General features: G+C 55.9%; 2 protein-coding genes across 3 annotated transcripts in view; both read left to right on the forward strand.

Annotated features, from left to right (window-relative positions):
- VDR (vitamin D receptor) overlaps nucleotides 1-10,054 on the forward strand; it is a 28,876-nt gene extending 18,822 nt beyond the window's left edge. For both annotated transcript variants that reach the window (XM_018069932.2, XM_029958620.1), the window contains 7 exons: nucleotides 1,702-1,832; nucleotides 7,189-7,373; nucleotides 7,555-7,678; nucleotides 7,831-8,002; nucleotides 8,477-8,628; nucleotides 8,893-9,009; nucleotides 9,556-10,054. In XM_018069932.2, coding sequence (XP_017925421.1) covers nucleotides 1,702-1,832; nucleotides 7,189-7,373; nucleotides 7,555-7,678; nucleotides 7,831-8,002; nucleotides 8,477-8,628; nucleotides 8,893-9,009; nucleotides 9,556-9,815 — 1,141 coding nt within the window. In that variant the 3' untranslated portion in view covers nucleotides 9,816-10,054. The remainder of the gene's footprint in view (nucleotides 1-1,701; nucleotides 1,833-7,188; nucleotides 7,374-7,554; nucleotides 7,679-7,830; nucleotides 8,003-8,476; nucleotides 8,629-8,892; nucleotides 9,010-9,555) is intronic.
- Nucleotides 9,960-11,003, forward strand: part of CUNH12orf10 (chromosome unknown C12orf10 homolog) — a 5,665-nt gene continuing 4,621 nt past the window's right edge. The window contains exon 1 of the mRNA XM_029958623.1: nucleotides 9,960-9,973. Within this exon, the coding sequence (XP_029814483.1) occupies nucleotides 9,960-9,973 (14 nt within the window). The remainder of the gene's footprint in view (nucleotides 9,974-11,003) is intronic.

Genomic DNA, 11,003 nt, shown 5'->3' on the forward strand with positions numbered 1-11,003 from the left:
CCTCCCCTTTGATGCAGGGGTTGTGCCCCATCAGCTCAGTCTTGCAGAGGGGTTTTAGTGCCCCAGGAGGGGCTCTTTGTGGCAGGAGACTCCTCATCCTCGTGCTGAGCTCAGCTTTGACTTGGTGGCAGATTTCGGGATTCGTGGAATCCCAGAGCGGTTTGGGATGGGAGGGAGCTCAAAGCTCATCTTGTCCCACCCCTCTGCTGTGGCCAGGGACACCTTCCACCATCCCAGCTTGCTCCAAGCCCCGTCCAACCTGGCCTTGGACACTTCCAGGGATGGGGCATCCTTTGGGAAATCTGTTCCAGGGCCTCCCCACCCTCACAGGGAGGAATTTCTTTCCCAATACCCCATCTAACGCTGCCCTCTGGCAGTGGGGAAGCCATTCCCCCTTGTCCTGTCCCTCCAGGCCCTTGTCCAAAGTCTCTCCAGCTCTCCTGGAGCTGCATCTCTGTCCTGTTCTGCCCCTGGGAACATCCCCACTTTGCCTTTGCAGCCTGACAGCACCCAGGGCTTGGTTTGCCTCCGTTCCAAATCACCTCATTTAAACCCAGGCACCTTTAGAAACCTTCCCAAAGGGAGAGAGGAGCTTTGCTCACTGAGGAGCTTTATCCAAGGCCAAGTGACATCCCCAGAGGCAACGGAGAAACTGCCCTTTGGATGGAGCAGCTCAGCTCTGCCTGGAAAGTGCCATTTTAGAGCCTCTCACCCTGCTGCAAGGCCCTCCTGGGAGCTCTGGCTTTGCCCCTTTGCCTTGGAAGATTCTGGCTCTGACCCTTTGACCCTTTGCCTTGGAAGATTTTTTTGGCTTTGCCTCTTTGACCCTTTGTCCTTGGAAGATTTACAGCCCCGATTGCAGCGGTGGGTGAACATGGCACAGTGTGGTTTTGGTGGAAGAGAGGCTTGTTATTTTAAGTGTTGTTTCTCTTGTATCCTGCAGTGAGATTTCTTTCTCCTGCACACACAAACATGTGCTCCAGCCAGTTATTCCAGCAAAGCCAGGCTTAAAGGTGGGTAAATGTTTAATAACACGGCCCCCACTCTGCTCTCTTTTGTTGCTGGGGGGGTTCTCTGCAATCCTTTCACCCATCTCATGGCCTTCAAAATACCTGTTCAGATCCAGAAAGCTGCTTTACCTGCCAGGTTGGACAGGGCTTGGAGCAACCTGGTCTAGTGGAAGGTGTCCCTGCTGGAACAAGATGGGCTTTAAGGTCCCTTCCCACCCAAACCATTCTGGGATTAACCTGTGGTTGAACCCCTTGGCTGTGTCCCTGTGAGAAGTTCTCCTTCTCCACACTGTCCAGCAGTGCCTGAACCTCTAGCTCAAAGCTGTAGATGCACCCAAACATGTGCAGCCTCTCCAACTTCACAGAATCCCAGAATATTCCCAGCTGGACGGGCCCCACAAGAACCATCGAGTCCAGCTTTTAAGGGAATGGCCCATAGTGGGGTTGACCCCACACCTTTGGTGTGGTTAGCACTGGGCTCTACCCAGCTGAGCTCATCTCAGGGTCTTCTCTTGACCTTCTCCAGCTGAACACAGCCAGGTCAGAGACACCCCCAGCACCCCCAACAACCCCTTGGCAGCATTTTGCCGTCCGGGATCCGCGTTCGTCCTCCCGTCTCCTCCCGAGGTTTGGAGCGGCCTCTTGGAGAGCCAAACCGGGGCTGACTGGGTGTTTTTCTGCCCCTCCCCAGGAGGAGCATGAAGAGGAAGGCCATGTTCACCTGCCCCTTCAACGGGGACTGCAAGATCACCAAGGACAACCGGCGGCACTGCCAGGCGTGCCGGCTCAAGCGCTGCGTGGACATCGGCATGATGAAGGAGTGTGAGTACGACCCCGGGGGACATCCCAGCTCCAGCTGGCCATGCCCAGCTCCCTCTCGGTCCCCAGGGCTGGGAAGGGCGGCACAAAACCTGGACACCCTCCCGGGACTCGAGGGGGATGCAAAGGGCGGCGGATGTGGTGGGTTAATCATCTGAGAGGAGCTCGTTTAATGATCCCTGTGGGCACCGGGGTGATCCAGGAGCTGCTTTTCCCAGGGCCAAGTGGCTTTTCCCGGCTCTCAAGGGGCATCAGCTTTTTGTGAGAGTGTCCAGGGAGGTTTGTGGTCGATGCCTGGGCACACTGGTTGATTCTGTTGCGTCTTGAATTCCTCGGGTCGTGCTCGAGGGCCTCTCTCTGCACGCCAGAGGGTGATGGTAAATCAGCTGGTTAAATTTTAGGCGTGAGTTTGGGTTTGATTGTGGGGTTTAGACAGAAAAAAACACCTCCTGACACCTAAAGATTATATCCATACCTAAAATATATCGATGTTTTTATCAGTTACTACACAAAGACATTTTTCTGTGTGTTTTGGATTTGGGCAGAAAGTTTCCTGTATCCTCTCTGCTCAGAGCAGAAAATAGGTATTTTTGAGACTGATATTTGTGGTTATTTTCCCCCATCAGTTCTCTCTCAGAGGGGCAGTCCTGCAAATTCCAGTGGACTTGTGTTTTTCCTTACCCTTTGTGTCCTGTGTCTGAGCAAAGAAATTAATGTTTGTTGGTTCTGAATTACAGAGTTCTCATTCACTAATTAGTGTTCTATCTATTGGTTACTGATTTCTCACTGCTTATGTTAATTAGTCCATACTTTTAGTCATTTTAGTATCTTTTTTTTCCACCGGTAGGGACTTTCCAACACAAAGGCTGAGTCTTTGTTGGCCTCTTCTTTATCTTCTGCTTTCTGTAAGATGTCCTCGTGGTCCATAAATTCTGCATTCCAGATGTCCAACTTCAACAGTCCATCTTTCCCTCCCAGGCTTTGTACGTCGGAGCAAATCAGAGTTAGTTTATCAAAACCTTAATTTAAATTAAGACTTTAGTTAAGTTCAATTAAAACTTAATTCTCCCGAGCTGTGTTCCCTCAAAAGCACCTTGTGACAACTTTTGCTAAACGCTGGCTAAGGGTAATTTAAGAATAGCACACTATTCATAATTAATATCTATTGGTTATGATTAATTAAGACAATGATTTAGAAGTTAATTAAAACCATTAACTAAAATTATTTAAAAGTTCTATCCTTCCCAACAGAGCTGGATTGTGTTTTCCTCCTCTGTAGCTCTGGGCTCTTTTTTTTTTGGGCCCTGCCATGTGGGTCCATCCAGCCACGTGCACAGCAGAGCCTTAAGTAAACAGCAGAGGGAAGCAAAGTAGTTTTTAACCCAATCCAAACACGCTAATGTTGCCCAAATATTTATTTTCCTCGGCTTTATTTATGGATAAGCAGCTTTTAAAAACAAAATGTGTTTGACGTGCTCCCCTCCTGCGTCGCACGAGCTCTCCACGTCCCGGCTCCTCGGGAGCAGGTCGGTGCTCATGGAGGGTTCAAACCCAACAACAGCTCCTGCTGGGAGACCGTGGGCAGGGGTGTCCATGGACCTGGAAGCCTGGAAAATGGAAGGGGTGCTCCTTGCCTCGTGTGCTGAGCAGGGAACAAACAGTGCCACCGAAAGCCTCCGGGTTCTCCGGGGAAATCGGAACATGGAGGGGTTTGCAGGGAAGCAGCACCTAAATATTCCACGGTCCTAAAGATCCCTGATGAAGAGAAAAATCTCTGGATCTTATTCTTTTGAACCAGAGGGGGAGAAAGGCCACACAGGGCACCGTCTGCCCCCGAGTTTTGGGGAGCACGAGGAGCCCGTGGTGGGCACTGGTTGTGCAGCTCATTCGGGGCTCATTCGGAGCTAATGAGGGAGACTTTTGACCTGCACTAATTACTGAGGGCAGGCTGGAGAGTGCCTGGGCAGAGATGCCAAGCTGTTTGCTCCAGGTGCCAGGGACAGGCATGTTCTGCACGGGAGTTAACGTGTAAGTGACCCCGTTAGCAAACCGTGACTGGATTAACCAAAACCAACCCCCCGGGACTAAAAATAGCCTCCCATGGACTTTGCCACCGGACACTGCTGTTATTTTTAGATGGAATAAGGCATCTTGAAGCTTTTGAGGGGGTTGGTGTCTTCCACAAGGCTGTTGTTTGTGTTGTTTGGGAATGTCTCTGTCGCTCTGGAAGGCAGGTCTCGAGCCTGGGGATGCCTCTGGCTGCCCCGTTCCCTTCCTGCTGCTTTTTCCTGGGATGATAATGATAATTCCTGGCCTGAATGGGCTGTAAAGCAGGGCTGAGGGTCTGGGGCTGGACTATCCCACCTGCTGGTTTAGGTGGCCAGAAAATGGGGGGGGGGAATTACTCCTTCCCTGCAAAACTGCCCTTTTTCCAGCAGCCTGGAGCTGAGGAAGGGACACCCATCCCTCAGGGGTTGGATCCACACCGTGGGGTGTTGGATGGGCTCCCTCAGGGAATTCACCTCCCAGTGTCTCTGCCCCTTCTCCCCCAGCCTTTAACAGCTCCTGTGTTCTCAGTCTTCACGTGTTCTCCAGAGAAGGTGGTGCCACTCAACCCTCAGCACCCCTTATCCCTTTCCCAAGGAAAAGGCTTGCTGGGATGTGGCTGGAGCCCTGAGCAGCTGGTGCTCAGCACCCTCCCCACGAGGTTTGATTTATGATCTCAGGGCTGAAAATCCCCAGAGGGGAGGAGAACAAAAACAGAACCAAACCAGCATCTCACAGCCAGGGAGAGGAGCAGAAGTGGGAAGGAATTTCCCTGGAATTTCCCCAGATGCTCAGGAAAGCAGGAAGGGTTATGGTTGTGTAGGGTGAGAGTGAGCAGGGGGGGACACGACCTCTCCTGCTCTCCTCCACTTCCCAAAGAGGTGGTGGCCCTCAAAGCCAAGACATCCCTGCTGCTCTAAGCATGGGATGTGTTATTCCCGAGTCCAGGAGCCGCTGCCAGGCTCTGGCACTCCCAGATGTTTCCTAAACTTCCTTTTTCTTTTATATTTGGCTGCTCTTTCCTGCTTGATGGAGCCTTTGTGCTGCTCCCCCCCCCCTCCCCCCATCCTGCAGCACTCCCAATCCCCTGGTTTTGGCCAGGGGCGCAGAGTTGGATCCTCACCCTGTATCCCTGTATCCTCGTGCTCCACAATCCCAGGGGTGTTGGCCGTGGCTTTCCCTGCTGCCTTGTGGCGTCTCCACAGAGGGCCAGTGTCTGGCTGGACGTGATGGGCAGATGTTATCTCGGCCTCCACACGGATTTGGGGTCAGGGCAGCCCGCAGAGGCTCAGCCATGGCGCCGGCTGTGCCAGGAGTCTGTGGCTGGATGGCTCTGGCTCGGCGCTCGGAAAGCTCGGAGCTGGGATGGGAGCTGAGATCTCAGGGCAGGTGTTGAGCCGCTTCCCAGCCCTGTATTCCCACTCCCATCCTCCCGTGAGTCCAAATAAGCATTGAATCCTTTTCCCCAGCACTTTATAAAGCAGTGGAGGGGGGGTCACTGCGCTGACATCCCTCATCCACCTTATCCCTGCTCCTGTGGGAAAGCCGGTTCCTCTGGCACGGAGCGTTTCAGGTTTGCTGCTAATCACCAGAAACAGCTCCTGCCAGGCTGAGAAATGCCACTGCCAGACTGTTACCAGCCTGGTTGAGGGCTGGATTCCCTAAAAGAGGGTGGGAAGTCCCAGGCTGACTTCCCCGGCACTCTTTCCGCAGCACAGAAACATCCTTATCTTTCCATTCCGCTCTGAGGAATGGTTGGGTGAGGATTATGGTTATGGTAAAAATATATTTTCGTGTGGGAGGTTCTTGTTGAAGGTGATTTTGGCTTGCTAGAATTATAAGAGGTAGAAGTCAACAGGATAGAACTAATAAGGGGGATGAAATTTGATCGGTTCCAAGTCATGGTGATAGGTTTTTGCCTTCTAATGGTCCTGGGGTCATAGAATAGTTTGGGTTGGGAGAGACCAATAGAGGTCATCTAGTCCTTGCAGGATCCCAAATTTGCCTGGTGTAACCTGCAAGAATCCCCTCTGAGGCCCCGATCCTTGGGACACTTCCAGCACTGCGGCCACAGCCAAGGGCTTGGCTTTGCCCCATCCTCCTCCTCAACCCCACACGTGGCTTCCCCCACCAGTTTCTCCCCATGCCCACATGGATCTGATGCTTTTGTACGAAGAACTGGGAGGGGGGATGGCAAAACTCTTGATTTCTCTCCCCGAGCAGTCGCGCCGTGCCCCGCGGAGCCGCCGTAACGCGCCCGCGGCCGAGGTGACCTTTCAGCTCTATCTGCTCATTCCCGTCTCTCCGAGACCTTCTGGTGCCCTCTGAGGTTGTGCAAGTTTGAAAAGGGATCGGAAAAATGCCGCTGGCTAAAGGAGCAGGGACAACAAACAGCTCCTTGCCTGGAGCCCCGCGGCTGCAGCTCCCTCCGCCCTCCGCCAACCTCTCGGCCCAAATTCCACCTCGACTCGCCCAGAGTCAAATCTCCTCACGCAGGGCAGGCTCAGCCACCTCGGCATCAGATAACACGCTTGGGGTTTTCTGTAATGCCCTGGTGAAAGGGCTAATAACAGCCTGAGGAAGGGGAATTGCTATTTTTAGGTGGATGTGTGTTACCAAGCGCTTTCGGGAGCGGGTGACGCGGCTACGGGGATGGAGGTTGAACCCAAGAGATCTGTGCAGCTCCCTTGTGCTTTTCTTCTCTTTCAGCCCTCTCAGGCCATTCAGGTCTCCAAGCTCTTTTTTATAAAGTTAAGATTTGAGCCCAGATTGCCTGTGGCTGCTCCCCTTCCCTAAATAAAGGGGACAATCCTAGTGTATTGCCTCAGAGTCCAAGGGCCATCACCCCTAACACAAGCCATAAATACCCACCCCTGGGAGCGGGGGGTGTTTATGTGTGCCCTTAGCTTAAACATAAGGTTAGAACTCCCCTGGGGATGCTGCAGAAGTGCTGCTGGATACCCAGGGTGGCAGCTGGGGCTGAGCGGAGCTGCGCTGGGCGCTGGAGCTGGGCGAACCCACTGACCCGAGTCTGGCGGGATCAGGATTTCTGTCACCTGGAAAGCACAGAGCAAACAGCGAGGGAGCAGAGCGGGCGTGTGGCAGTGCTCGTGTGGCCTTATCTCACCCAGCCCTTGCCTAAAAGCACCATAAACTGCCGGGCACAGCGGGAAGCCGTGACCCGGCAGCCGAGGTGACAGCGGGGTGGGGTCGATGCAGGTTCAATGACTGATCATCCAGGCGATGGGGACACTCTCTGCCGCAGCCTGGGGTCGCTCCAGTCCCTGTTTCTGCCCCTTCCCCTGCCCCACAGTCATCCTGACGGACGAGGAGGTGCAGAGGAAGCGGGAGATGATCCTGAAGCGCAAGGAGGAGGAAGCGCTCAAGGAGAGCCTGAAGCCCAAGCTCTCGGAGGAGCAGCAGAGGGTCATCGACATCCTGCTCGAGGCCCATCGCAAAACCTACGACCCCACCTACGCCGACTTCTCCAAGTTCCGGGTACGGACGGGCCGCCCCCACCCCCGTGGGCAGCCCCCCGATGCTCCAAACCCCTCTCACCCCTCAGAGAGGAGTTAAAAATACCCCTGTGGAACCCTCGCTGCTCGTGGCAGCAGGTGAACAACCACCGCGCCTCTCCCCTTCCCGGCCCCGTCCCTCACGCCCTGCCCTTCTCTTCCAGCCCCCCGTGAGAAGCCACCCCAACAACAGGGGGGCAACAAAGTCCTCCTCTCTCCTCACCCAGGACCTGTCAGAGGAGGATTCCACTGATCTCTTCGGCTCCGATGCCTTCAGCACATTCCCAGGTACCACACTCACTTCCCCAGGGGTGACAGGGGAAGAAATGCAGTAGTTTGACCTAAATCTGACACTTCAGACCCTTGTTTTACCTCCTGTGGCTGTAAAACCCTCGTGGGGGTGTTGCACTGTCAAGCCCTGAGCGTCTCCCTCTCTCCAGACTCCGTGGAGCCCCGGATGTTTTCAAACCTGGTCCTGTCCGAGGAGAACGACGAGAGCTCCTCCATGAACATCGAGTTCTCCCAGCTCTCCATGCTCCCACACCTGGCTGACCTGGTCAGCTACAGCATACAGAAGGTGATCGGCTTTGCCAAAATGATCCCGGGATTCAGGTGAGACGTTTGCTCCCAGGTCTGGCATCCAAGGTGGTTTTCCACTCTTGGGAATCCTGTCCTGCCCTCCACAGCCAGATCGTGTTCTCTGCTTCCCCTTCACAGCTGTCCCTCGGCTCTGTCCCCTTCCCAGGTCTGTTCCTACTTTGACTTTTTCTCTCTCCTCCTTCCTGTGGTTCTCCTCTCCTCTCTTTCCAAACTCTGGAAAATTCACCCAAACTCTGTCAGCGAAACAACTCAAGCTTCTGCACCCTGAGGGGTTTGTGAAGGGCCCTCAGGTTCTCTTTCACTCCAGGCTGGTGCCCAGGGCATGGACAAATTCACCTGCAGGAACTCCTGACACAGGAACCGTGGGGAGGGAAGAGCTGGGCTGCCCCAGGATGGGGTGACCGATGGGACCCTGACAGGGGTGGTGGTTTCTGTCCCTCTGCTCGTGGACAAGTCTCACCTCAACCTCCCCCCCATGTGGTGCAGGGACCTGTCAGCAGAGGACCAGATTGTCCTGCTGAAGTCCAGTGCCATCGAGGTGATCATGCTGCGCTCCAACCAGTCCTTCACCCTCGAGGACATGAGCTGGACCTGCGGCAGCAACGACTTCAAGTACAGGGTCAGCGACGTCACCCAAGGTAAAGCTGCCAGACCCTCCCCTGCTAAGGAATCTCATCCCAGCCTTAAGTTCAGGCACAGAAATCCCGTGGGTTTTTCCCTGGAAAGCCATTCCCTCTGCACCCATCAGAAAAGGTGCTGGACCCTGCCCTGAACCTCTTCCACTTGAGGATTTGAGGGCCAACATTAAGAACAGGGGGTGCAGGTGGCAGAGCAGGACCTTAAATCTCCATGGGAGATCCTCTTCCAGAGCCAGCCGTGCTAAAGGTCCGTTCTCTTCCCAGCTGGCCACAGCATGGACCTGCTCGAGCCACTCGTGAAATTCCAGGTTGGCTTGAAGAAGCTGAACCTTCACGAGGAAGAGCACGTGCTCCTCATGGCCATCTGCATCCTGTCCCCAGGTAGGATCTGGCCAGGGGTTGGCGTGTCCCCAAAGAAAAGGGTGGGAGTCACCTTGAATACTGGGAGTGGTTTTGGGCACCACAGTATAGGGCAGATATTGAGCTGTTGGAGCGTCCAAAGGAGGGTAATGAAGGTGGGGAAGGGCCTTGAGGGGCTGAGGGTACTCGGTGTGTCCAGCTGGAGAAGAGGAGGCTGAGGGGAGACCTCACTGGGGGCTTCAACATCCATGGAGGGGCAGAGGAGGGGCAGGGACTGAGCTCTGCCCTGGGGGGAGCAGGGACAGCACCCAGGGAATGGCTGGAGCTGTGTCAGGGCAGGGGCAGGGTGGATCCCAGGGAAAGGTTCTTCCCCCAGAGGCTGGTTGGACACTGACCAGGCTCCCCAGGGCAGTGGGCACAGCCCCAAGGCTGCCAGAGCTCCAGGAGGGTTTGGATGATCCTCTGGAGCACATGGGGTGACTCCTGGGGACAACTGAGGGTTGGACTGGACGATGCTTGGCGGTCCCTTCCAACTCGGCACCTCCCGCGATCCCTGGTGTTCCCCAGACCGCCCGGGCGTGCAGGACACCTCGCTGGTGGAATCCCTGCAGGACAGGCTCTCGGAGATCCTGCAGACCTACATCCGCTGCCGGCACCCGCCCCCGGGGAGCCGCCTGCTCTACGCCAAGATGATCCAGAAGCTGGCGGACCTGCGGAGCCTCAACGAGGAGCACTCCCGGCAGTACCGCTGCCTGTCCTTCCAGCCCGAGCACAGCATGCAGCTCACGCCGCTCGTGCTCGAGGTCTTCGGCAACGAGATCTCCTGACTCGGGTGTCCCGGGGAGCTGAGCCAGCCACGGGGGGAAGGGAGAAGCCAGCCTGGCTTTTCCCGAGCTCCCGGGCAGGAGTTTTGTACCTTGGGTTTGGTTTCGAGCTCCTGGAAGCCCTGCTTTGTTTGCAGGTTGGCAGGGATGGACCCGGATCCGTGTGGTTTCCCCACCAGGAGCAGCTTTCCCTGCTGTCTGTGCGAGCCGATTTATCCCTTTATGGATGTTTTGAGGCTGGGCTGCCTCAAATCCCTTCTTTTTTTCACCTGGACAGTGGGGCTGTTGGGAAGGAGAAGCACTTGGGGTGGTTTTGGACTCAGGGCACCGCTGACCATCCTCTGCTCCCACCCTAAGTCCCGCAGCACTCGCCCCCTGCCCACTTCCAAAGGGAGATGCCAGTGGGATTGAACACCCCGAGTCCCAGCCAGGAGGGGCCGTGTCCCCACGGGTGACCAGCTCAGACACATCCCGGGTGCCACCGTTGGACTGGGATGGGCCAGAGGTGGCTGAGTGAGCTCAGAGAGGGGGAATTTGTCCTCAGCCCCCAAAGGAAAGAGCTTTATTTGCATTCCCAGCACTGCCTGGAGGTGGGGGGCAGGGGAATCTCTGGGTGACTTCCCCCCCCCCCCCGTGTTTGGAGCTGAACCCCTCTGTCTGATGGGATGACAACCCCCGAGATGGGGCAACGACCCCCGGAATATGGAGGTGACCACGGTCCCAGCTCGGCTTCCTCTCCCTGCCGTGTTCTGTGTCCTGCTGGAAGCAGCCCTGGAGGCAGCTCCGTGCCACTGTCCCGACCCGGGGCCGATGGAGCGAACCCCGGGAAGGGGGATTTGAGATTTGGGAGCTCCGGGAAGAGGCGTCACAGCCCCCCGGGCCGTGCACAATGTCCGGAGGGGCCCCGGCTCCCGGCGGCTCCTGCTCCGGCCAATAAACTCCTGCTTGGGCAAATCAACACAGCCCCGGGCTGGCCTGGGGGCTGCGTGTCCGTCTGTCCATCCGTCCGTTTCTGCGTGTCCATCCCGCTCTGTCCGTCTGTCCATCCGTCTGTCCGTCCCTGTGTGTCCATCCCAGTGTGTCTATCCGTCCATCGGTCCCCGCGTGTCCCTGTCCGTGTGTCCCCGTGTCTCTGTGTCTCTCTCCTCGTGTTCCTGTCCCCGTGTCCGTGTGTCCCTGTCCGTGTGTCCC

This window comes from Manacus vitellinus, unplaced genomic scaffold (genome assembly GCF_001715985.3).
Source record: "Manacus vitellinus isolate BGI_N305 unplaced genomic scaffold, ASM171598v3 scaffold_160_pilon, whole genome shotgun sequence".
NCBI classification, from domain to species: domain Eukaryota; kingdom Metazoa; phylum Chordata; class Aves; order Passeriformes; family Pipridae; genus Manacus; species Manacus vitellinus.